The 27,479-nt window shown below is 46.3% G+C and overlaps 1 protein-coding gene across 4 annotated transcripts in view; it reads left to right on the forward strand.

The window, feature by feature from the left end:
• FNDC1 (fibronectin type III domain containing 1) overlaps window positions 1-27,479 on the forward strand; it is a 106,852-nt gene that overhangs the window by 19,489 nt on the left and 59,884 nt on the right. For 3 of the 4 annotated variants that reach the window (XM_060617023.3, XM_060617025.3, XM_060617024.3), the window contains exons 2-5: window positions 7,278-7,472; window positions 9,810-9,896; window positions 10,337-10,405; window positions 26,311-26,517. In XM_060617023.3, the coding sequence (XP_060473006.2) occupies window positions 7,278-7,472; window positions 9,810-9,896; window positions 10,337-10,405; window positions 26,311-26,517 (558 nt within the window). The remainder of the gene's footprint in view (window positions 1-7,277; window positions 7,473-9,809; window positions 9,897-10,336; window positions 10,406-26,310; window positions 26,518-27,479) is intronic. The other variant, XM_060617028.3, reaches the window with a different exon arrangement.

Raw genomic sequence — 27,479 nt, forward strand, 5'->3', positions numbered from 1 at the left:
TTGAACGAATTTAAATCCCAGAATTCACTGCTTTGTGGAGCTGTACGTTTGGAAGTGCAGGGATTGAGCTGGCCTTAGGGGTTGAGCCCTAGAACCCAGGTTCTAACAGCCCCCAGACTCTCTCTCCATCTCTTGGTGTCTTCTCTGTGTGACATGAGAGCTGTCACTAGCAATTCTAGGATGCTCCCTTCAGAGCCTTATGACTGGAAAGCAAAAGCAGTGCCTGGGTTCCAGCTCCAGTTAAAACGATTCCAGTGGAGTCTTCTGAGCCATCTGGACTCACATGAACAGAAGTCTGTTACCAGAATTGGGGGAGGCTTCACTGGATAGACAAAAGTGATATGTATCCTTTACAGAGCACATTTTGGATTTGCTGCCTTATAGAAATTTTAGGGTCTTGGGGCTCCTAAAGAATTTAGGCAAGTGGAAGACTTTGAATTAGAATCCACATCAATCCCAGTAAAAGACAGAAGAAGCTGTAGTTGCCAAGGGAGCCCTGGCCTCCTCTGGGCCCTTGATGAATGTCCTCTGGCCGAGGCTAGACAGAATAGGAAGAGCAGAAAGAAACTTAGATTTTAATTTCTTCATATTTTAAGCTCTGAGACCAAGAAGGCTTCACTCTTGGACTCTAAATTTTCCTTGAGAATTTTGTAACAGGAAGGACTTATATTGAAATCGGGATATTTCATATTGCTGGTATTGTATTATCAGAATACCTATCATTTCATCTCCTTGCTTACACTCTGGTGGGCTATTTTGGACAGCATGAGTTGGCAGAATATGGGATTGGGAAAGGACAGGCAGGAGTGGATTTTCAGCTTAGAGGTCAGCATGGCTTTGGAGTTGGCTAAAGAATGAACCCTCCTCCTTTCAGAGCCTTTTGGGGGCTGGGGGAGATCCCTATCTGTAACCCCAGGAGGACACATGGTAGGACAGTGGTTGGCAATGGGGAGGCTCCTGAAGGTGGAGCCGGTGGTCCTGATCCTCACTCTGAAGGGGCAGCCACAAGTTGACCTCAGGGTAATGGTCATGCCCAGTGGGGCCAGGTTAATGGTCATGCCCAGTGGGAATAGTCTTCTGGGGAATAGTCTTCTGGAGATGTTAAGGGGACTTCCATTTTCCTCTCCTCATGTTTCGCTTCTGGCCTCTCTCCTCATCCTGTACCCCCTTTCCTCCACGAGACTTGCTGTATCTGAGGGGTGAGTGGAAAGAGCCCAGTCTCCATTGGCCTACTTTCTCTAGTCGGTGACAGTAATGGGTTAGAAGACACAGACATGTGAGTTTCCTCTTCGGGTCTGCCTTGCCACAGGCTCCATTCCTGCTTCCACATGGGAGGGTCCTGGGTTGTGGCTCAGGCCTGTTGCTTTCTCCCCACCTGTGAGGCAGCGGCCCTGAGGGGTTCTGCTCCTAGGCTCAGCTCTCCCTTCTGTGTTCACCTGAGGGTCTGGAATTGGAGAAGAGAGGAAGACAGAAAGCATGATGACAGTCACACATCCGATCCACCCTCTTTAATTTAACCTTATCAATACTAAACCTGTTAGTTTGATTGTTTGCCTATGTAGAGAATATAATGAAGTCACAGTATGACTTTTCAAAAGTAGAACAAAACAAAGAAAAAAGCAAAAACAATATTTTGGATCCAGAAAGGTTCAGTTACTGTTTTTAATCACAGTCTTCAAATCATGATTTTTTACATGAATTGTGTCCATTTTGGATTACTTTTTACCATTGAATCTTTTTTTTAATGTTAATTTATTTTGAGAGACAGAGAGAGAGAGAACAAGCAGGGGAGGGGCAGAGAGAGAGGGAGAGAGAATCCCAAGCATGTTCGGTGGTGTCAGCACAGAGCCCAATTTGGGGCTTGAACTCATGAACCGTGAGATCATGACCTGAGCCAAAATCAAGAGTTGGACACTTAACCACTGAGCCACCCAGGTGCCCCTACCATTGATTCATTTTATCAATTAACTCTGAACTTTCCATCCCTTTATTCTGAGAAATAGCCCTTGACAGAATTCCCTTTCTAGGAATATACGTATTTTCATTCGTTGTGGCTATGCCTGTACCCTTAAGGATGGATGGTGATGTCTGAACCAAGATAGTGAGAAGTGAGATACCGAGTTCACTTTGAACACGTTACATTTGGAACTCGCATGGGACTATCACATAGGCAGTAGGGACTGTCAGTCTGGGATGGTTAGGCCAGAGCTAGACATCTGGAAGTCATCAGTTTTGCTAGTAGTTGAAGCCTGTGTAGCATCCTACACTCCCCTACCCAAAACCGTCCTAGGGTGGACCTTCCTTTCTTCTTTGGAGCCCAGGCCAGTTTTTTTTTGTTGGTTTTTTTTTGTTTGTTTGTTTTTTTTGTTTTTGTTTGTTTTTTTGTTTTTCTTTTTGCAGAGCCTTTAGGTCTCTCATGGGACAAAGAGTGGTCTGGCAGTGAGATAGGAATCCTTGAACAGATCTGTACCTAAAGTGAGACCAAATTGTGCCTTTAGACTCAGTGGACACTCCTTAATATGTCTTCACTATTTGCTCGATCTTCCTGGTCCTTGGAGGTATTTGGGTTGGATATCCTTGGTTGATCTCATGAGTCTAAATCCTGCTAACATCTTTTTCTTCAATCCATCAGCCATTTAAGTGAGAACCAGGCATATGGTCAATTGTGGTGTCAAGAAAGATGCCAGAGTGTCAAGGTGAGCAAGGGGCAGGTGAAGAGTTTTGCCCCTGTCCACTATGAGAAATGGGCCCTGCAGATGTTGGTCAGGCCAGCCTGCCTTGGGAACCTAGCTCTGGCATCCCAAGGGCATTCATCAGCCCTGGAGAATCCCTTGAGGTCACTCTGCAGAAGCTGAAGACCTTCTAAGGACAGACATTACAGAGCCATTGGAATTTTGGTATCTATCCTTGAGCAGAAAGGGATCCATACTTTGACCCTTGAAGCAAACTGGCCTTCTAGAGCCCTCTTGGATAAGACCTGATGTTTGGAGCTAGACCAAAGGAGCAACTCTAGGTACTGACTGTGCCCTTATTTTCCATTCCTGAACAAACCAGTAGAGGTCTCATGGGAACCATGGCTCAGACATGTCTAGCCTGGCAGTGGCTGGGAATCTGAAAGATCACCAAAATACCATATGCCACTTGGTACATGGCAAAATATTCTTGAATGTGGGTAATGGTTACTGGCACAAACTCTGGAAGTGGCTTTGTCATGGCATGAAATTGCTTCCGTCACAGCAGACTTTAGTAGCTTCCTTCTTCTGTCTGGAGCATCTTACCATCTGCTCTATTCAAAGACAGCCTTGAATGGGGAGAAAAGGGGAAAGACATGGACAGGAAATTCTTTTTTACTTAACCTAAAATCCCTTAGGCTGCAGCTTAAGCTCATTTCCTCATTTTGCATCCTGTGGAGAAGAAAAAAACAGCTTGTTGTGGCCCTAACCTGTCGTGCACGCTCTGTGAGATTACCTCCCAGTGTTCCCTCTGTTGGGCCATATAATTCCTGTTGTGTTGACTTTGGGTTTTTCCTTTGTCCTTTTTAAAGAGGCAGCTCGTGGGACACATAGCTTTAAAGAATATACCCAGTACCATACGTCCTTATCAGGCAAGAATACTGAAAACTATTACAAAAGGTCACGTGCTGCATTTATCTAACAGAGGGTGGTCTATTATAAGATTCTAAGAACACTTAGAATAAATGAGGAACCACTTTGTCATATTGCATCTTTGTACTCCCAGAATGTTGATCCCACAGCACAGAACCAGAATGCAGTCTGCAGTCCTGGAAACCAATTTCAAAGTCTTTATGCCTTTACTTCACATTTAAGGAAGGAAATCAGGAGACCTACAAAATGATCATCAGGAATAGAACATATTGGCATGTTTCTAGTCCCAAGAAGAAGCTTTCTGTCAGGTAATCCAAGTGAATGCACATTGATTTGTGCTGCCTGGACTGGCTGTTCCTTAGATAGATGCTGATTTGATGAGTTCACTGAGAACTTGGGCTCAGGGAGCTCTGGGTGGGGCTGGAATGACAGACAAGATCACTTTTGATCTAGGGTCTCTCTTCTTCTCTTCCTCCAGTTCTTTCTGAGGAGGGTACAGATGGTAGGAAGCATCACAAATGACATCAATTTTAAATATCAAAGTTGATGAGAATCCAGGGGGTGAAAATACCTGCTAATCAAGCCACCGTATAGTTTGTTTAACTGTCCCAGTTTGCCTGTGCTGGGGGGTAGGGTGGGAGGAGGGGTGATGGTAGACTGGCCTCAGGCCTTTGGAAAACCTTACATTCAGGATTGATCTTAAGGAGATTGACCCTAAGGCTGCTTTGAAAGTATGGTTCCAGGTCCCCCAAAGGTCTTTGTGTTTAAAAACGACCTTCATTAGGTGACTCTCTAAGGCCTAAAACGTTGCTATTAGAAAAGTCATTTGGTCTCAGGTTTTGTCCTAAGAGTGCAAATATCCCTGAGAGAGTACCTCGTCCACTTCTTCCATGCCTTCAGAGAGAGGGAGGATGAGGACACCCAGCACAAGGTGCCACGACTGGGGTGGGGCAGGAGTGTCCCCCCGCCCCGTCCCCATCCCGAGGGGAAAGCAGCATGGTGGAAGAAATGGTAATCACAACTACAACTACGGAGGCCTTATCTTTTTTAGAAGGGGGGTTTCACTGGCAGTGATCACAGATCATGTATGGGCCGGAGCAGATTCTGAGGATCTGGGAGCTGTGGGGGGAGGGAGACCTGGGCTTTAGAATGGGACAAAGCAGGGTTTGCATTTGGCTCCCCCTGGGTACAGCTGTGTGACTCTGGCTGAACCCTAACCTCCTTGCTCCAAGGCCTTCTTTCCCCCTTCTGCAACATGGAGGGAGTTATGTGTGTTCTCCCAGGTTATGTGTGTTCTGAGCGTCTCCTGCGGCATAAGTGGGTGCTCAGAGCCGTGCGTGGTGGACGGTAGACAATAAATCCCCTCTTCCTATCCACTGAACTCTCCCATTCGTATTTACTTTAGAGCAGTTGCACGCACCATATGGCCTTTTTCTCAGCATACACATGCTGGCTCAGGCAGTTATCACGTGGAGACACACTGATGGTACTTGATCATTGGCAACAGGAGAACAAACAGACTCATGCATGGACGCGGTTGGAGGCTCTGATTGTGTGAGCACAACGAAGTGAGATTCATTAGGTTTTGGCAACCCAGAGGTATTTGCCCCTTGCCCTTCTTTACTTGTGCCCCTTACTGGAGCTCCTTGAAGGTTTTGAGTGTTTCCCCATATGCTGGGCTGATGCAACCATTTGAACATGGATTCTTGCGTGAGTTGGAAATTCATCTATGCTGGGTCCAAGGGTAGATGTGAGGCAGAGCCGGGAAGAACAAGGAGTATGTTTATAAATTGTTCTTCTTTTCAGATACCGGTAATGAAAGTCCAGCATTTTCAGGCCTAGGCGGGTTTGTGCTAATTGAATCACGAGTGCCCAAGAGAAGATGTGACAGTGTTTGGGTTTCACAGGCCTCTTGTTTCAGCTGTGTCTGTCCGGGATCTAACTTTTCTTAGATTTGGAATGGAACCGTGAAGAAAAATGTTACTCACGCACTCATTGATTGGTTTTCGTCCTTGGGAGAACCGCCCAGCCGTGAGCATCCCTTTGCAGGCTTTGGAGACCTCGCTTTACTCTTCCACACCTTTTGGTCACTATGAAACAGTGGATTCCTGGAACTGATTACTGCCGTTGGGGGAAACACGGAATGCAACTAGAAAAAGCTCATTAGTCAGATGGCAGAGGAGGAGGAGAGGTTTCTGGAATGAAGCCTTGGGAAAAATAAAGGGAACCGAGGGAAGGGAGCCCCAGTCCTCTGGCTAAGTAAGTCCTGGAAGGTTCCTTGTGGGTGAGGCGGGAGTACGTGAGCATTATTGAAGAGTAGCCGTGATTGCTAGTAAATGCGCAGGAAGTCAACCCCTTGCCGTGTGTACAGTCTCCTGAACTCAAAATTCCACACAGAGTACCAGGTTTCTTTTCTGATTTCTCCCATCCTGACACCCTCATCTCTGGAACTGGGGACGGGTTGCTTCGTGGGTTTCTCTTCGTGCCCGTAGTCGGACAACATGCTTTTGTCTCTTTCTCTTCTGCTTTGAAATCATCATATTCATTCTGTTCTTTTTTACTCCTTGGATTTCTTTGAGTGGGGTCCACGAGTTCTCCCCTTTTCTCATCGTGTTCCTCCTGAGGCAGCGGGGAAGTTTTGGGGTATGTTAGGGTCATCTGTGCTTCCTGTGTTCTGAATTTTCATCCAGTATTAAAATCACATACTAACCAATCCACGTGTCATCATGAAACACTTCTTCCCCTTTCTTTTTCCATGAGGTTCCAAATTCACTTTTCTTAATGTTACTAAGTTGAAAGGTTTCCAGGTTTTTTGACTACTTTTTTCTTTCCTGGGAGTGCCTGGCATCACTGAATAAACAGTTTCAGATCCAAATTTGCCTAAATTTTATTTGTGTGAATGTTTAGCATGTGTTTATATTGTGTTATGTGTTATGTGTTAGGATCCATTACGGTGTGGGCTGAGAGATTTTGTTTGACAAAATGTTATGTCTCATTTGGGTTATTTTTGAAAATCTAGAATACTTTTACGGAACCTCAGAACTGAAGAAACAAATGGAATTGTGCTTCTTAATAACTTGTTTTTCCTCTTCTGGGACAAAATATGGAGACATTTAAATTAGTTATATTCAGATATACCAGAGGCTTATCTCCCTTTTAAGCTGTTGATGATCTTGGTTTGTTTTCTTTGTGGAAATGAACACTTCCATTATCTCACTTTGGCTGCAATGGATAGTCTCCCTTATCATGAAAATTTTATGTTGCTCTCAGAGGTATTTTAAAGATTATCCAACTATACCATACAAAATGCTGAGAAGTTATTTGATATATGGTTGCCTCTGGAGAATATGTCAAATTATGAGTTCATTATTCCTGTGCTAGCAAAGCAGCATAATCAAGCCAGAGAATGCCTCGAGTTTGTTTTGATTCACTTTTGTTTTAAATTTACCACCCACTGTTTTATCCAAAATACATAAAAGCTTGTGGGTTTGGTATGTTTGTCTTGCTCTCATCCTGTAATGATGTTCAAACATGATTGTACTTAAAGTCTTTAGGACCAGACAAATGAAGAGTCATTTGCTCTTTTGATAACAATATCAGAGAACACTGGAAAAAAAAATTCGTTTTCCCAGTCTGTGTTCCCGTAAGTTCATAGTCATGCTGTTTGCATAGCTGACCACCCACTGAAGCCAAGGCACGTGAAACTGCTGTCCACTAAAATGGGCCTGAAAGTCACATGGGACCCACCCAAAGATGCTACCAGTAGACCCGTGGAGCATTACAACATTGCCTATGGGAAGTCACTGAAAAGTCTTAAATACATCAAGGTGAATGCCGAGACGCACTCCTTCCTTATTGAGGATGTGGGTAAGTGACACTCTGGTCTTGTTCCCAGTCAGAACTAACTGTACACCAACCTTCTCAGTTCCCTTCTTACGTAGGATGGCTGTTTGTGAGACACAGTGTGGACAGGCTCAAGGGACCTCCTGGTTCTTTGGGAATGGGGAGCTGAGTTCACGAGGCTGTGGCTTAACCTTTATCTTGCCCCTGGGCTTCCTCATTCTGCATTTGAATTCTAGTATTTCTGGAGATCTCTCTCAATGGATGTAGGAAACCATTTTTAGTTTCTGAACGTGCTTTTGGAAAATACGTTGGTCCTTTGTTTGTTTCATAGAAACTCAACTACTTTGTAGCTTCATCTTGAGATTTCTAGTTTACAAATCAATTAGAGGTTACTCAAGTAATGAGTCCCTGTGAAGGTACGTATGTGCGATATTCGCTTAGCCACATCTGGTTCAAAGATGTAACATTCTCCCCGTTATATTTGATTCTGGAAGTTTGTAATGTTAGCAGTTTTTCCTAGATATATTGTTTTATAAGGGCAGGTGTAGGCGGTTTTGAACTTAGGTTTTGAGCTGCCACCTCCCAGGGATCCCCTGGCTTCTGCGTTTTTGATCTGACGAGCCTGAAACTCCATTTATTCTACAGTCACGTCACAGCCCAACCTCACGATGGATCGTGAAGAAGTAACAGAAGTCAGCATCCATGACAGCCAGGTCTCCCTGTGCCAGGTCACCATTTTCCTGCCTTCCTCTGGTGGATCAAAATCAACTCATGACTCCTTGGGTTCCTGGCCATAGTCTATGCACTTACTCCTCCCTCCACCTCCTGCGCCCTAATGTTAGGCTTTCTGAGTAATGGAGCGGAGAGTGTATAGAAGGGGCATAAGGGGGACCAGATTTCCTTCTTGGTAGTTCCAGCCACACATACATTTCTCTGAATCCTTTCCATGTCAGTATCACCCTAGAAAGTCCAACTACGAGGTTAAATGGAGATTCTGTTGGACCGAAGGCATGAGCAGAGTCATATCTGCTTGTTCAAACCTTAGGTTGTTAAGATTGCTGCAGAGAAGAAACACATGCAAAAAGAGAGCCCTAGAGCTCACTGAAAAACAAATAATGCCTCCCGAGTAACTCACTGATGAGTTAACAGGAATCAGAGACATGTGGATTACATTTCTTTGAAAATATGAATAACCTCAGGATGAAGAGAGAAAGTGCCTGGTGAAGCATGATTTTGCGTTCTGTCTGGATCTAGAGCATTTTCCAGTTGGCTTGGCAGGTCGTGCCAAACCCTCAATGCCACCAGGCCCTGCCTCAGTCAGACAGAAGTCACACTGGCCTTGAGCACAGCAGGGATGCTAGATGGCATCACTGTGTCGCTGTTCCTGGACCTCTGGCCCGAGAACTAAAGTTCCGTTGCAGGAATACTCCCCACTTTGAGAAATGTAATAACCGTTATTGTCTTTGACACAACTAACTCTTATCTCTCCAACCTTTGGCCCCTCACATGCCTGCACACTTTCATCTCCTCAAGGAGTTCACACCTTCACTTACCTTTCTCAGTAATTTATTTTGAGGAAAAGCAGCACTACTGGAGTTTTGCTTTCTGAAGCTGCACATTTGGGGCGCACTCACTTGGTAATGTGGCGTCTTGGCTTCCCTTCCTGTTCCACTGACTTCAGGAGCTCAGCCAAAGAGAGCATCGCAATTTGACCTTGACCCCTAGATGCAAGTCAAAAAGTGGAGCCCAGTTATTTCAAGATTAGCATTTCCAAGATTCCAACAACTGTTTTTCTAGATATTTGTTGAAATAGTCAAAGACAGCACACAGATCTAGTAAAGGGAGTGTTTTACTGGGATAAGGGGAAAATTTCACGAAGCTTTTTGTGTGTTGCAATGAAGATTTCCCATGTGCTAAATTTTATGAGTTCCACTGACATTTTCTTACTGTTTTTTGGAGATCTCTGTTTGGAGCTTTCATGGAGAGATATTATTGGCAGTTACTGATAGCATAGGTTAAAACATCTAGTTAGCAGACAGTACATTTCTATTTCCTGCATTAATTTCACATTAAAAAACTCAAAAGCTTTTTCTGCCTACTGCTCACGGATCCAGGCTTATTACACATGCCATGTACTTTGTACTACAAATAAATTTTGTGTTCTTTGGGTCAGGTGTATTTTAGTTACATGAGAGGAATGTTAGCGATAGTGATTAAAAGAGTGAGAGAGAAAGCCGTAGTTAGACTTGTCGCTTAATTCAGATTTCTTTATTTGGTTATATATGAGGAAGACGGCTAGTGAATCGAACTGTCATTCTTGGAGATGTGAAATGGTGGCTTGATATAAACCATATGTTTCAGAGCCGGGTGTAGTGTACTTTGTGCTGGTTACTGCAGAAAACCACAATGGAGTGAGCCGTCCAGTTTACAGAGCTGAAAGCCTGCCTGGTAAGTCTTACCTAGAATTGGAGGCTGTCTTTTTGTTACTTAGATTGGGAGAAACATCTCTCCTTGCTTTCTCAGGTCTACACAAACGTAGAATCTTTAAAGAGTTCCCAAACAGGAATTTTCTTTTTTTTTTTAGACTTGTCTAGCAAGCTGAAAGATTGAAAACTAGGAGAGATTTACTCCTTCTTTTAAAGTAATTTGAATGTAGGTCATTTGTGTTTTGTCCTATTTTTTTGAGCACTCGTTAGAGTAAACCACGTGCAAAAGACCAAAAAGATGTGTTGTCGATAAAGCGTATGTGTCTTGTTATTGATGTGGCCTGAGCAGATCCTCTGGAAGAGTGTTGAAAAGACCATTAAATATACGTTAGGGCTGCGCAGAAATGTGGAAAATCCAATCGTTCTTGTTTCTAACTATGAAGTTGCATTTTCCTCATTTAGGAGGTGAATGGATCAAGATTGATGGTTTTCCCATTAAGGGTCCAGGACCATTTAATGAAACCGTCACAGGTACCTCGTGCTCCTTCGGTTCATGTCTTCACTGAGGCACCATCTCGCAAGAGGGTGGTGTTTCTGTCACACACATGTGCTCACCAACCTTCATTCAGTTCCCATCGCTAAACTAACACACATGCCACACGGTTTTGGTCAACCTGCTGTGCACCTGATGGCCCAGACTGCAGCCATTGTTGCTCATTTCTCACTGTTCTTTCATGTTCTGGCGTGGGGAGGTGTCCGCGTCCACATCTGGGGATACTGTTGCACTGTTAACAGGCAAATATGGTGGTTGAGATGGCAGTCCTGGCCTGATGAGGATTGTTACAGCTCTTTTTCCTGTGGATGGCGTAAATGAATGGAACCCACCAAGCAGTGGCTTTTATTGGCTAATATGCTGCATGCATCAAGTCTTTCTCTGTTTTCTTGTAACCATGGGATATTTTGTGATATGTTAGAGAACCTGCCTTCCATCTCTGCTCCATATTTGTATATATGTTTTATCATTTGGATGTTGCTGTTGTCTAGTCATGTTGTTTTTTCCTTGTTGAGAGAAGTGTGTACATTTCTTGTATGTTCTCGTATGAATGTGGTTGTTTTGGAGTGTGGTTGGATGATATCCCAAAGGCGATATGGCGAGGAACTGTATATTATTTTCACGACCCATGTTTTTAAGTACATCAGTCTGGTGTTGTTGTTGAGAGGAAGGTGAGTACTTTGAAACCAATGACCATAATCTGCTTCTCAGGTCAGATTTGATGGGTGTAGGCAGCTTCAAGGTCCCTTTTCCACCAAAAAGGGGTGGAAAAATGAAACAACCAGAAAAGGAAACTGGCTTTCCAGGAAAGGTGATATGTTTTTGTTCCAATATGTTGGACTTGTGGTGACCCCAGGGGTGATGGAAGGGAGACATGTTAGAGGTGATTACATGTGAAGGGATGAAATTTGGAAGAGAGAAGTAAGAGACAGACATGCATTGTGGAGTCATGCTCCAGAGTGAGAGTGCGAGCAGAGAGTGTATGAGGGTGACAGGAGAGACAAGAGCAAAAGGCCAAGGGTCAAAACGGAGAGGATGATGACAGTGAAGTAGCCAAGATGGTAGTATACCTAGGAATATGCAGAATAGACAAGGGTGTTTATTCCTCGATTGTCTACCCCTGAAGAGGGACATGTAAACTCTTTGCTGACAGAGGTTCAGTGCCTTGTATCTGAATCTTGTATTTTAAATGACCATTTTATTTTTTATAATCTTTCTGATAAAGTTTTCTGAATGTCCGTGGTTTTAGAACAAATAGTTTTCTTTTGCTTTTTCTTAAGTAATGAATTTCTTGTGCCTTCTTTAATAGAAGTACACGTATGTATGATCTTTCTCTGTGTGTGTGTGTGTGTGTGTGTGTGTGTGTATGACATGAGCATGAATTACCGAAATGCTGGGAATTGGGACTCATGGACAATCGTGTTCCAACTCATTATTGGTCTTATGTACAGTAAGATGATTTAACCTCTCTCTGTAGAAGACTTTGTGTGCCCTAGTTGCCAAAGAGCACACTTCTATAATACATAATAGTATATTTGTTATACATTATGATACAAAAGATACTGGAAGAAATTAGCTGAAACAATTTACAGCATATGCTGTAAAGCAGAATTTTTTTAATGAATATCCAGAATGCATAGACTTGGCGACAGTGCTCCAGAAAAAAAAAAAAAATCACATTTCATTGTTATTAAAATAATAAGAATAATTTATGAGATGTAATCAAGAAGTGATTGGCATGCATCTACACCTTTTTTATAAGGCTTGGAAAATACTATGCTGCTGTTCTGAGGAATGGTTAATAAATTATAATCCTGGTAGTTAAACAAAAGAAGTATTCTGAATTCCAAGTATCTTCGTTCAAAAGAAGGGATTTGTCCTGGAGATAGTGGCAGACATTGGCATTGACTCCTGGGGTGAGGTCCCAAGGGTTCCCTTTAGTGCTTTGACTGGTGACATCCCACTTTATTCTAGTATTTTATTTGAAGCCAGAGGGAAATCTATTCTTTTGCTTTGCTGGAAACAGTAGTTTCAGTTCAAATTCCAGAAGGCCTCTTTATGCTGCTGAGACCTATTTTGACCTCGTTATCTTTCCTTAATTATTAGATTCATTCATTTAGCACCATTGGTTTTGCCAGCATGTCTGGATGCTAAAGATACAATAATGAAGAAGATAGACAAGGGCTTGCCTTAATGGAGACTGTAGTCTAGAGGGAAAGAAAGACAATAAACATATAAGCAAAACATAATGCATATAATCTGTATTAGTTTGCTAGGGTTGCCATAACAAAATACCACAGAGGGTGGCTTAAACAATAGATGTTTATTTTCTCGCAGTTCTAGAGCCTGGAAGTCCAAGATCAAGGTGTCAGCAGGTCTGATTTCCCCTGAGGCCTCTTCTTTGGCTTGCCTTTCCTCTAGGAGTGCACATTCTTGGTATCTCTTTGTGTCTCCGAATTTCTTCTCCTTAAAAGGACACCAGTTAGATGGGATTAGGGCCCACCCCAGGGGCCTCACTGTAATTTAGCCACCTCTTAAAGGCTCAGTCTCCAAATACATTTACCTCCTGGGATAACTGAGGGTCAGGACTTCAACAAGTGAATTTGGGCGGGGGTGGGGGTGGGTGGGGACACAATTCAGCCTGTAGCATGATCATAAGTTCTTTGAAAAGTGAACAACATTGAGATCTAGAATAAGCAGGGTGGGGGAGCCCAGGAGGCGCAAAGATGGTGACGCCAGGCTGAGATGGTATGGGGACCGCGGGGGTGGGCAAGCGTTAGGAGGAAGAACGTGCCAGGGCCGACTTGAGTGATTCTCAGACTGGTCGCTCGTCCAAATCTGAAGACCCAGAGGACTCAGAAAGTAAGAGGACTAAGCAGAACTGCAATTCCCTGGCAGAAATTTCAGCTTTGGCTTTGGGTAGCTCCTGGTCTATCTTTCAGCCAGAAAGTTCTCTGTGTATTTAAATGTAAGATCCCTCTCACTGAGACTTAAACCCATATTCCTCTGTTTAGTCACCAGGGAAGAGAAGTCCCAAGTCCAGATACTGGAATCTTATTATTTACCTCCCCTGAAGACTTCTTTTCTGAAGGTGTTTTAGCTTTTTTTTCCCCCTGTTGACTGGATGTGGGGTCCTGTGGTCTGTGCAAAGCCAGACACTGGGGTCGGGACAGGACCATGGCCCAACTCTGATTGCAACCAGCCCAGCGACTGGGCGCGCAGGTCAACCTGCCTTCACCAGGCTCTTCATCTGGAAAATTTTAGTTCTCAGTAAGATCATATGTATTTTTTTAAAGTTTATTTCTTTATTTTGAGAGAGAGAGAAGAGAGCAGTGGAGGGGCAGAGAGAGAGGGAGAGAGAGAGAATCCCAAGCAGGCTCTGTGCCGACAGTGGGGCATGAACTCAGGAATCTTGAGATCGTGACCTGAGCCAAAGTCAAGAGTCAGATAGATGCTCAACCCACTGAGCCACCCCGGCGCCCCGGATCATGTGTATTTTTAATAAGGTGATGGTTTTCTAAAAATCGTCATGCTGCCCTTAAGCTGTGGGGCCCAAACTAGACATAATATGGAGGGAAAAGTCAGATTTGTGCCTCCTATTTTGTTATATCATATTTTAGTTCCTGAAGCTTGCTCATTTTGTAGACAATTAACTTATAGCTCAGACTTGAGCCCACAGTTCTCCGTGGCCATTCTCAACCAACACTGGCTTGGTACCTGACCTCCAGTTTGCTCCCCAAATACAAATAGCATGTTGGCGCTAGGCTCATAATGGCCTATCCACACTGGCGTCCTCCATGACAGTGGCCCATGTGACAGCTTCACCTCATGCTTTCCAGCTGCTGCCATCTACCACCTGTGGTAAAGCTGCTCCTCTCCACAGTCATCTCGCCTCCTCAACTGCTGCGCTCTCCTGAGCTCGCTTTCAGACCTACTCAGGCTTTGGGTCCAGAGACACATCCCATTTCCACGGTCCAGAGCCGTCTCCTGGCTCATTTCTCATTTTATCCTGGTCCCACTCATGTCAGCACGGCCGGCCCCCTGACAGAGAGACAGCCTCAGTGGCCTGCTAGTCCCCACACCGCCCCCCCCCGCCCCCCATCCCTCCTGCATGTGCATTGTTGAGCCTCGTGGGAGAAGCAGAGAGTTGAGCTGATCTGCACCATTGTCACTCCTTACGGCTGGTTAGCCAACTCCATGCGGGTCCTCAGCGCTGCTTGGCTGTTGTTCTATGTGCCCTAAATCCGGCTCCTTCCTTTCTTCCATGGGTTGGGCCAGAATGTTGCCACTTTGCTCAGACTCCTCCCTCTGCCCGTTCTCCTCTCGCTTTTAGCCCTGCTTCCCTCCTCCCTGGGAAATAAAGGCCATCAGCGTGACACCCCTCCTCTTATTTCCTGTGACCTCCAAACTCTCATCTCCCTTCCCTCCTCTCGGCTCTGAGGGGAGCTGCAGTCTCCACGTCTCTTCAAGGCTGACTTCATGCACGTGAAGCTGCTTTGCACGCATGGTCAAGCCAGAGGGCAGGCCTGGGTTCGCATCCATCATGGGAGCCCCGACGCTCCCCTCAGTGCCTGCCTCAAACAGCTGATACCTGCTGTTGAACAGGTGTCCAATTATTTGATATGGAAATGATGAAATCAGGAAGCCATGCGCCCCACAGGTTGGCGTCTTCCTGCCCTGGCATTTCTTTTCATAGGCAATACCTATAGGCATATGAGAAATGGGTATTTCATAATCTAGAAATACGAATTCTGCCCTTTTCTATCAGTAGCTCATCAAAATGAGCACTGACCTTCAGGTGTATTTTCGTGCCAATTTATTTAAATGTGACTGATGTCGAGCGTGGAAACTCTAACCCTGGTGTCCGGCGATGGGCTGTTTCCTGACCTGTTGACTTCAAGCCGCTGTCCCCATCAAGCCAGTGTCTCTGCCCTGTGCATGGCTGCCCGGGCTGCCCAGGACATTCCCAGATCCACATTCCTCAGCTGTAACATGCTGCACTCGACAAGAAGTTTTTAGGCTCCTTTCTAAGAACTGTCTCAGGTTCTAGGTTTCATTCTACGGTTCCTTTCAGCTTTGAAATTTCGTGAATTTCGGACACTAAGTGGATTGATTCACCACTTTTCATGGATGATTTTAAGCTTAGCAAGCGATTGGGAATCATTTTTATTACTGAGAAATGGCTCCGAGCCTTTCTCTCCACCCTACTTTGGCTGTTTTAGGTCAACAAAGTCAAAAATCCTATTAGCAAAGGGAGAAACACTGACTTGGAGTGTCTGGGTGTTGAGTGTGTGCCCAAGGACACACAAGTGCACAGAAGACAGAATTGTCTCCAGGGATACACTGGAAGTGCCTCCCCCAAGGGCCCCCCCGTCTGTGCTGCCCTCCCCTTCTCTGTGTGTGATGGCAGGAATCCTGCCACGTGGGCCAGAAGACACGGGTCCGTGTCACTCTGGGTAAAAGGTGCCGGCACAACCCACCCGTGGGCAAATCACACACAGTGCTGATTATCTGATTATCCATCAGGTAATGCTGGAGCCAGACCATGGGGCTGCTCTGTGCCAGACTTAAGAGTAGACTCCAGTCCAGAAATTTTTAATTAATTATGATCAGTTGGTCTTTTCGCAAGCTAGTTTCGATTAACGTCCCGGCCAACGGGGATTTAATAATGTCTGTGGCATTATTTCCTCGGGAGCTTTCTCATGCCATCATCAGTTGTTACTAAGTATGGTTTGCAGGGCAAAAATCAATTTCTGGTTCACAGCCCGGGTGGTGAGCTCCTCAAGGGCCGGGTCCTTTGATTTACTCATTTTTTTTTTATGTTTATTTATTTTTGAAAGAGAGAGAGAGACACAGAGAGACAGAGAGTGAGTGGGGGAGGGGCAGAGGGAGAGGGAGAGGGAGACACAGAATCCAAAGCAGACTCCAGGCTCTGAGCTGTCAGCACAGAGTCTGGCGCGGGGCTCGAACTCACAAACCATGAGATCATGACCTGAGCTGAAGTCGGATGCTTTAATCGACTGAGCCACCCAGGCGCCCCAATTTACTCATCTGTTTATCTCCAGGGCCTGGGGCAAGCACACAGTAGGTGCTCCATAAATGTTTTTTAAGCAGAAATGCACTTGGAGGCTGCTTCCACTGGGGGGCTGTGCCCTGGTACAGGAGATGAGCAGTGACGAGAGCTTCCGCATCACACAGCGCCGTGTCAGGAGGCCAGGGTCACCTCTGCCTGGTTCAGCCGCGGACGCTGGGGTGGTCCTGGGCCTGCCGGTGTGTCGGCCACAGAGTGGTGTGGTCATTAATCAGAGATCCTAATTCTTCCTTCTGTTTCTTGGAATGATATTGACTGTGTCTGTGGATTGGGATTCCTCGAGGCGGCTGGTCTGTGAGACGAGGTGGGTACACAGTCCCTCTGCTGTGGGGTTGCCTCTCGGTCCCTCGGAGGCACTGCCCGGAGACAGGTGCCTTCCTCCTGGGGGCTCCCAGCTCTTTATCAGAGTGACTGCTTCCAAGTCGCCTGTCACATTAGGGGGGAGACTTCCCTAACCTTCAGGCCCGTTCTTCAGTAATGAGAAAGTAGGGCGTGGAGGCTTGTGTGCAGAGCTGTGTGACTTCTCACGTGGCCGGATGTGCTTGGGTCAGAGCCAAGCCCTTGGGGGTTCCAGCCCCCACAGGTTTCCCCTGGAAGGGAGTCAGGAGCCATCACCGACAGCCATCTCTGACACCAGAGCTTCAACCAGCCTTCTGTGGCGTTTCCCCTGTATTGATGAAAAGGATTTGTGCTCACAGATTTTTCCTTCCGTGAGTTGCTAGGAAGCCAGTGGCCAGGAGTGAGGCCGTTTGCTCGGGGTGGGCTGGGTGCTCCCTTCAGAGCCGATGAGTGGCTGCTCCAAGCAGACAGGGCAGGGCCGAAAGCTGGAGAGATGAGCTGTCCCCATGTGAGTGGCCTTGAGTGAGGGGCTGCTTTCCCTGCCTTCATGTCCTGAGGTCATTACTAAACCCAATGCTTCTGACAAGGTCAGCGTCCTGGGGGCCAGGTGCCGCTCTCTGACTTCATATCCACCATGGCCTTTTCTTTTGATGTCTGAGTGGAAGAGAGGGAGGGCGTGGCCCCTGTGAGGTTGCCAAAGAGGGATGTGCTCATAAGGCAGGAGCCCTGCAAATGCAGATCTTAGTCCTGAAAGAAAGCCCTTTTCTCTTTTAGCTTTTCAGCCTATTCAAATATCTTAACTGGGTCTTCCATTTGCAAAGGGCATGTTGGGTCACAGTAAGAAGTTGAATTCTTCAGTAGCCACTCAGCAAAAACATGGTCTTCATTTCCAGGGAACGAGTGCATTACTTAGTTGTCTACTCCCGAATGAGAGTGATGTAGATGAGCTTTAAGACTAAAACAACTGAACCAAACAAACCTTTGAACTGGGACATGATTTTCCTCAGACTATTTCCCAGTCCTTCGTCTCGGCCTCCATAGTCTCCGTGTTACGCCGCGGGGTGAAGAAATGCCAGAGGTCTGCATTTCAGCCGCTGAGGAGGTCAGAAAAGGGCCGTTCCCCCTTTTGCTTTTCTGTGGCCCTCGTGGGTCCTCAGGAAGTGCCTCTGGAAATGACGATACCCCCAGAGGGATCTAGAGCAGACGCTTTCAGTGACTGCGACTGCCCATCATGGATGGAGGAGGCCTCCACAGCTGGAGAAGCTCCCTGGATCCCCTCATGCTGTGTCCGTGGGGCTGGGCCAGGGGTGGGCTCCCCCCAGGCTCCTGTCGCAGGTGGCTGAGGACATCGGCGGCTGGTTTTGTTCTTCAAGGCTTATACAGGAGCTACTGCCGTGAGTAGGAAGCAGACCCTTGCTCTGCCTACACAGTAAGATGGTCAGCTTAGTGTGGGGAGAGATGCCCCTCGAAAGGCTTAGGATCTGTAAGAACTGAGGAATGTGTCCATGCAGGTGGTTGCTGAACCTCTTAATTCTTGTGCCGGTGGCCGGGCTTCATGACCAACTTGTGCAGGTGTCACTCATGTAGCACTGGCCGCCATCTCAGGGTGACCTGGCATTTTGTAGCCCTGGTCCTGTGGGGTGAAATTGGTGGCATAAAGTACTTTTCACCGATATTCTTTGCACCACTGAGGTCAAAGTCAACCACCGTTTGACACGTTGGATAACATCCTGAAGCTGCTGACGCACTAGTGGTTCTTGGGGCTTCTAAACCTGGGGTTCTCGGAACCTGGAAGTCCATGAAGGTATAGGATTCACTGGCCATGTCCACAGGAAGTGCTTTCTTGATGATCAGTCATTCAAAACGTTACTTTCTAGTGTAAAACAAACACCAAAATATTAAAGAGTCGTCTGCAGAATTGACGTGCAATTTTGAGATAAAGACTGCGTAAATTGCCTTGCTCCTGGCTTCTGGGATTGTGCCATCTGCTTTTGCTGTTAAGTAAACTCTGGTGAAAAGTTTGAGGAGCTATGCTAAGTGATAACGTGAAACGAACAGCCAAACAAAACAATATGGCCACAGCTGAGTGGTCCCAGGATGGCAGAAAGTATTTGCTTTGTTTCTGGGACCATCCCTACTGGATTCCGAGTGCCCTATTTTAGGGCACCAATGCTGGCTGCCTCACACAGCCTGTGGGGTTCTGACCACATCGTCCTTTCTCCATGCCATGCCGAGAAGGATGCCCTGAGGCTTGTCATCCGGTGACAGCCTGGACATCACTGCATCATCCCAGGGAGCAGGAGAGAAGAGTTTGTGAGGACCTGGACAGGTCCAGGGGGCAGGAGAAAGCTTGACGGAAGACGCTGAGGTTGGTTGATTTAAGAGTTAGTGTGAGATGTTTTATAAAGGCTCTTTAGGGTTCATGATCCATCACAATGTTAGTAATTGGCATTGATTAGCTTGGGGGAGATCAAGGTTGTTTTTCTTTCTTTCTCTCTTTTTTTCTTTGAAGATCTTCTGTCTTCTCCCAAGCCCTGAAAAGGCAGTAAGGATCCAGTGCCTCCAGGTGTGGGCTTAGGGCCACCGCTCTAGTGTCTCTGAAGGATGGAGAGATGTGTCTAACTTGCAAAAATTCTCTCCTTCGTGTTCTGACTGCTTCCCCGGATGAGTCAGGCGGCCAGGCCGTCGGTGGTGCTGCCCAGGTCCTGGGCTCTTCATCAGACGGTCTTCCCTGGAGTGCTGAAATGTATAAATGTCAGGGGAACCGTGTGATGAGTGTATCCTGATGGGACAGATGGACCAACTTCTCTTAAGAGCAGCCGGGTCCTTGGGGTCTACGCTGACATTTTCCGTAAGTGGGTGTCCTCGTGGTGTGGAAGTCACGGGCAGTGATTACTGGAGCTGCAGACCAGATCCTTCACCTGAGGTGTCTGTGAGGCACCAAGGGGACCTTCTCCCAGGGCAGCCACCATGCTGGCCGCTGGTGACACCGACTCTATAACCACCGGGAACTTCTGAACAAGAACGAAGTGGAGAGAATCAGAGCTACAGATCCCACAGACCAGGGTTCCAGCCCAGCTTAGTGCCCCTGCTGTCTGGCTTTGAATTCCCCCTTAACCATTCTGAGCCTCGCTTTCTTTGTAAATGGGCCGTTACTGGATTATTGTGAGGATGTTTGTCAAATGCCTTCCGCCTGGTAGGGATCCAGTTATCTTATGAAGGTTGGTGACATGGTGACAGACACTATTCCAAAATAAAGAAATAAGACAGTCTTTCTCTTTCTGGTTAAGTAATTCTTTCTTGTTAAAAATATTTTCTCACTGTCGTTGTTAGTAATAAACTGTCAAATAAAAATATTTGGCCTAACACACAAAAGCTTAGTAGTCAAATCACTGAGGATGTTTATTGGAAACGAAAACATGGCATTAAAAGGACTTCAGAGGAAGAACTGCAAATGTGGGTGTGTGGAAGGAGAGTTTTGTGAAACATTCAGAGGTTTGTCTCAGGAGATTACGTGTCAGAGCTCGCCCAGGAAGGAGCCCTTGGCAGACAGAGGTGCTTGCAGACCTATCTTGGCAGATGTCAGTCAGTGCTGGCCCGGACCTATGTTAGCGACAGGGAATCCATACTCCGAGTGGGGACAGCAAAGCCCATGTCCTGTCTCTGTTCTGGCTGTCCGCGGTTCATCTTCACACCCCTCTAATGCACCTTTTCTCCCCTTTTCCCATCCTGTCTCTTCCTTATCATGTTTATTCATCAAATGTGCACATAAGCTTTGGACTCTCTGGCCCCGATGGGGGTGGGGGCTGGGGAGTGTTTCCACAAGCCTTCCAAGTGATTGGCCCCACACTGCCGTGTGGGCGTCACTACTCTAGCCTCACAGGCTGGACCTCTTCTCGCTGGACGGACCGGTGCCCCCGCTGGCCTCGGGGGTCTGATGTTTGGGGATGGTGGGGAAGCTGCCTGGGGCAGAGGATGAGTGAGCACGCAGGCCTGCCCTGCGAGGCCGTGGGAATGGGGATAAGGGCCATTTACCTTTATCTTTGTGAGGCCTGGAGGTCAGGGAAGTGGGGTGTCAAGTTCATCAGTGGAACAGACCACTTAAACCTGGTCCTCAGAGCTGCGCACTGAGTGATACCTCACATTCTGCGGAAAATGAGAATGTCCTGGTAGCTGAGGCCAGGCTGAGGAAAGTGGTCCCTGGACAGCAGTGGCCACGGACTCTTTTGGGCCAGCGAAGAGTAGGGACTTGATAATTGTTAGATGCTTTCAGTTCATGGTGCAAAAAGGGGTCTGGATTAGACCACCTCGCGTTTGAGAAGGTTTTCAACGTAAAGAGTCTTTGGCAATAGGGCATCTTTTGCTTTTGTCTGGTTCTTTGCAACGCATTTTCGTGGCGCCCCCTGTGTGCAAGGCATCATGGTGAGCTGTGTAGCGCGAGTCTGGCCCACCCATCCAGTGAGTTTGGTAAACGAGGAATTTCATTTTTATCACAACTGCACACACAGCTAGCAACGAATGTGTGCTTAATATATGCCAGGAACAGTTTTAAATGCTTTTTGTGGATTAATATTACAAAATTCGACATGCTATATACTACTTTACAGAGGAGGAAATGGAGCTTCAGTGAATATTCTCAAAGTCACACAGCCGGTGAGTATCAGACTCAGATTCAAACCCTGACTTTAGAGTCTGTGGAAACCCAATTCAGAAGCAACCATGTTTAACTAGCTTTGAATTGTAGATGGGCAGAGCATCACGTTGGTTTTTTAAGTTTTTTTCTTTGCATCAAGAGCAGATTCTGAGTCCATGTAATTTCAGAATATTTGCCAATTGGTGTAGCTGGCAGTACAGGTCAGGAGCGATGTCCTAATCCTGTTTGACTTTCTGAGGTCTGCTATAATCCAGATGGTAATTGTTGTCCCCAGTTGACCTGCCAGGTAGATAGTGTGTAATTAATCGCCACAGGTCTTCTGTTATTGACCAGTTCTGAGTAAGATCTACCTGATTATTTTGTACCAGGAGCAAGGGAGGGATTGTGTCCCGCCAAGGTTAAAATACACTCTGCACTGGTCAATGTGAACGGGATTACCCGTGGCAATTGTGACTTCCTGTTTTCAAGATAAAAGACTTACAGAGATTTATTAGAAAAATTTCACAGGGCTTCTGTGAAGCTATCACATACAGCTTAGAGAAGACACCGAAATAGTTTCATTGCAAGTAAATGTGAACCATATGGATAGTTTTGTTTTTTTTTTAATGTGTGCATCAGCTTAAAAGAGAGTTACCAGATGATCTTTAAAAGATCTATGAAAGATGTTTGATGGTGTGAAGGACCCAGCATATTAAAGAAATTTTCAAAATACCTGAAAAAAAAATTATAGCTGGCGTTTCTAAAACCAAGATTAGAAAAATGGAGGGCTGTGTTGAGGGGGGCATTTTCACCTTACTCTGTGGTTTTCAGAGTCTGGAACGTCTGTGTGGTGTGGGAACAGTTCTCAGGGCAATCTTTGGTGAGAGGCCTTCTCTTGTTTGTTTGTTTGTTACCTGCTCGGTATACTGTCTGGTCCGTTGAAACACACGCACGCCCACACACACGCACACACGCACACACACACGTGCGCGTGCCCACACACACACTCTTAGTGCCCACTGTACGAGGCGTTATACTCATACCCTGAAGACGGCCTGTTCAGTTCTGAACCTTGTTTGACATTCATTCACTGGCAGACGAGGTTAGGTGGTTGCCGAGGTGGCATACGGGGTGAGGGGAGAACGTAAAGGGGAGGCGTCTACTTAGACAAGACTGGAACTCGGCCTGCAGTGGTTGAATTCGGGTCTCCACTGGGCACTCGGTAGCTGTGCGGCCTTGGGTCAGCAACTTCATCTCTTGGAACATCAGTTTTCTCTCAGGGATTATGACGTCTGTCCTACTTACTTGGAAGCTCTTGTAAGGACAATTAAAATAAACCATGTGAGGGCTTGGGATAAACTGTGAAGGTCTGTATACAGTAGGCAGTGTGGTTGGTGGTTGGGGCTAGGCTCAGCCCTGTGGTTGGTGGTTGGGGCTAGCCTCAGCCCCGTTCCCTGTTTTCCCCTGAGTTCCTTGTACAGCAGGCTCAGCCTCCTTCCCCAGCCCTGGTGCGGAGAGGTCGGACAGCAGGTCGGAGCGGGGGGTGAAAGCCCATACGATCTGAGGGGGCAGCCACTGTCTTTGCCACTGGGCAGTGTGGTGGATAGTTAGCGGGCCTCGCGTGGGTCAAGACAGAGCCCCAGGCACCTCAGGCAACAAACTTGTGCCGTCTGAGACTGAACTCCTTGTCCTTGGAACCTTACCCCTTCCTCCTCCTCAGGGACTCTGTCACTTTTCCTTGTTACTGTTTTGTCAGTATTTTACTGTTGAGTGTCGGGGGTTATTTGTCTGGGGCAGAGACCCGCCACGTTCCCCAAGGCCCAGCAGTGACAGTGCACCCCCCGGGAACACCTTCCACCGTAGCACGTGGGACACGGCTGGAAGCGTCCCAGGCCTGGAGCAGAGCTCCAGGGCAGGGAACAACCATTCTCTGTCCAATAATTTATTTTTTAGCTGACTCCTGTAAGACCCATGTGTGTGTTTTCAGTACATTTGCCCATTTTGCTGGACATCATCCCAGAACTCCCGTGCTGACGTGTTGCTTTCTGCAGTGGTAGGAGCATCACTGTAGGCCGCAGAGGGCTTTAGAGCAAGAGCTCGGGGTGGGTGAGTAACACTGAGAACAGTCAAATTGATAACAGCACCACGGACATCTGTCCTGTTTACTGCCGCTCCTCGAGAAACAGACTGTGGCAGCCGTGGTGGTGCTGCCTGTTGGGTGGTGACCCTGTCATTTCCACCCGAAAAACAAGTGGAGCAAATGGCCTGTGGCAGCTTGAGCAAGAGTCATTTTCAACCCCACATCACTGAGAAGTGCCCTTGAAGAGGTATGAACTTTTTATAAAAGTCAAATAAACATCATATGTTGTTGGCAGAGACCATTTTCACCTTTTACACTTTTTAAAAATGTAGTACCAATCCCTGCCCAATGCCGGGCATCCTGTGAAATCAAACCCCAACCTCAGGCGGTTCACCCTCAGAGAGTCTGTGTCATTAACTCATGAGAGGATCTTCTGTTAAAATGGAATTTCGTGTGTGTGGTGACAGTTTGCATTAGAGGCCCACGGGTAAAAATGACTTAGAAGATGTAAAGACAGAATGAAGCAAAGGGTTTTGCTTCCTATAAGATTTTCTTTCTTGACTTCTATGCCCATGCTTATGGCTCCTGTAAAGTCTATTTCATCACTTTGCACAAATCTGAAAATGACGTGAACACTATTCCTGAGAAATTAAGCTTGGTTATGTATTTTGTTCTGATGAATGTCCCCCCAAGATCTGCTAACTTTAAAAAACAAACCAAAACGTCATTGTTGATAAATGTGACTGAACATGCTGTTCCTTATCCAGATTTTGCTTTTATATGTGTTGTTTTATAAGACATTTTCCTCAGTATTGTAAAAAAAAAATCTTTTCACTGTAGCCCCACACAACGTCTGTTTGTCAGTGACCCATGCTGATGAAGAAATTCATGTCCACCTCTGTGACACCGTCATCTGTGGATAACTCAAACACTTAATAAGTTTTGGCAACCTGGATCTTTCTAGAAACATGGGACATCGCATTGTTATGGGTATGAAGTAAGAGATCCCCACTGGGAACTCTTAAGAATAACAAATCATAGGATTAATATCGGAACTCATACAGTTAATCAATGCTGTGCCATTAATGAGTATTAGTACTGAACAGTTTTGGCAAATTATTTTCTTTTGAGCTACTTAAATGAATATATTTGTCTTTCCATATCATTTGGTGGTCCTTAATTTTTATAAAGGCTAGTCCTTGAAATTGAGAGCCTACCTCTTAACTTGGAACAAAACGGAGATCAGTTTGGTATAACCCCAGGAAAAGTTACTCGATACCAGGCTGCAAGTTGTGTAAAGTTAGTCCCTTGACTACACTATTGGGCTAAAAACAAAAAATCTTAATAGTTACTACTTTGAGGGGCACCTGGGTGGCTCAGGTGGTTGAGCATCCAACTCTTGATTTTGGCTCAGGTCGTGATCTCAGGGATCGAGCCCTGCGTCAGCCTCCATGCTGAACATGGAACCTGTTTGAGATTCTCTCTCTCTCTCTCTCTCTCTCTCTCTCTCTCCCTCTTTCCCCCCTCCCTCCCTCTGCCCCTCCCCTGCTTGCATGCATGCTCTCTCTCTCAAATAAAAAAAAAATTACTACTTTGATATTGGGCAAAATATTTATTTTACCATAGCATGATATTCTCTAAGTAGTCTTTAGGAATGCAGGTGCCCAGTGACTGAGTAGGTAACTCCAGCTAGTGTACAAAAGAATATCCCTTTTGATTACATTTAAGACATTGGAGCCATGTGTCTGGCTTTTTAGAATAACCATCTCTAGTGTCTATTTGTGTTATTGAAACTCACACTAACTTGTGACATTAGATTCTGTTTCTATGTCTTTGCTTAGCTAAGAATGTCTAAAACACTAGTTAGAATTACTAATGGGCTGATGTAGGTTGAAGAACAATACCTGGGAAGACCTGGCCTCTATAACCAGAGAGACACGTATTAGCCTAACCATATCCTGATGCAGGGCTAGAATGTGGCCCACCGTCAGAAACAGGCGGTGTGGTCTCCCCAGGGCCCCTCACCCTTGTTCCCAAACTTGTCGGCTCTTAACTGATGTAAAAACAAGACTCGAAACACTAAGTACTGGCCACCAGAATGCATTGCTTTGAAAAAAGTGAACAGTCAGAGCGTTTCTTGAGATCGGCATTTAGCAAGAGGATTTCTAGGCATTGATGTCACGAGAAGGAAAGAGTGGAGACTGGGGTGAGCAGCGGGGTTTACCTGGCGGGGCAAGGCAGCCATGAAAGAGAAATTACAATAAAAAGCAGAAGCCAGTTAGTATTTAGCTCTTAGGGGTTTAACCGTAAAGACAAGGAGAGGCTGTCTTTTCAGCCTTAGAGAGGAGAGCTTCCTGGAGGACAGTTAGAAATAGCACCAAATTGCGTTTCCTATGTTTTTACACTGATCTTTAGCTCTCACCGGAGAATATATAGTTTTGGCCTTAAGAACTCAAAATAGGTGAAAAAGGACGTTGTAAAACATCCAAGATTTCTGGCTGGCAGCCCCACAGTGGTATGTTTCCACTTGAAGTTCTCGAGACCTCTCGGTCCGAAATGCGGGGAGGAACGTGTGAGTGGAGTGTCGATACCCATGGGGGAAATACGTTCCTCCTCGAATGCGTTAGCGAACATGGAGGTTTCGAGCATAGCTGCCAGACTTTGGACTGACTTGACGTACTCAATGGTTAAGTCTGAGGGGTGTACTGTTTAATAATTTCTGTGTCATGTCCTCTTTAAGAAAAGGAAGTGCCAAACAAGCCCTTGCGCGTGCGTGTCCGATCCTCAGACGACCGGCTCTCCGTTGCGTGGAAGGCACCACGCCTGTCGGGAGCCAAGAGTCCACGCAGATCACGGGGTTTTCTTCTGGGCTACGGGGAAAGTGGCCGGAAGATGAATTATGTTCCGCTGACAAGAGATGAGCGAACACACGAAATTAAAAAGCTGGGTGAGTTTAATGGTAACTGATGTTTTGATGACCGATGCAATCTTGTCAATGTTTAGAAGCTCGTTCATGACAGAAAGGTACATGGTAGGCATAGCGTTCATTTTCCAGGTATTGCGATTCTTCCGAACTGAACTCTGCAAGGTCTGCCCTCCGTGCCTCTGCCCTTTCAGCCTTCCATTAGGGGCAGGACAAGGCCTCCCCTCCAGGTGCCCATCAGTTCCTTGAGTTGGGCCATTTTTCTGGACATGAGAGGGAAGCTAAGGTTTTCTCATCTTGTCTCTGTTTCCACCATTTTGTCCTTTTTTTTTTTTTTTTTTTTTGTAATGTTTTATTTATTTTTGAAAGACAGTGCAGGTGGGGGAGGAGCAGCAAGAGGGGGACAAAGGATCCAAAGTGGGCTCTGCACTGTCACCCAGAGCCCGATGCACAGCTCAAACTCACGGTCTGCGGGATTATGACCTGAGTTGGACGCTGAACTGACTGAGCCACCCAGGTGCCCCACTGTTATGTTCTTTTAAGCTTTGTCCTAGATCCGAGGACACTGGAACTTGGGTGCTTTCAAGATGAAATGTGGTGGCTGCTGATGAAGGCTGCATATCAGGCCTGCCTTCCTCCTTCTCTGCAAACCTTTATTGTGGGAAGGAAGCCTTGGCCACGGAACGTGGATGGGAGGGAACGTCTGCTGTAACGTGGAGAGATTATATGTGCATTGTTCTTGCTTGGGTGGAGGCCTGACCTTTGCTGCCTTTACTCACTGACAGGCCCGGACAGTGGCACAGGCCATGGTTTTAGAGAGGCAATGCTACAAACTCCTGCCTTTCTCCCCCTTTCCTCACGCCCCCTTATTTACCTGATGAGTCTGGTGGTCGGCGTTGGGTAAGCGTGGGTTGCCCTTTGTGTGTCCTCCACTTGGGGGGAAGCCAGGCTCTAGAGAGCACATGGTCTGCTCAGCTCCTCTAGGC

This window comes from Panthera onca, chromosome B2, assembly GCF_046562875.1.
Source record: "Panthera onca isolate mPanOnc1 chromosome B2, mPanOnc1 haplotype 2, whole genome shotgun sequence".
NCBI classification, from domain to species: Eukaryota; Metazoa; Chordata; class Mammalia; order Carnivora; family Felidae; genus Panthera; species Panthera onca.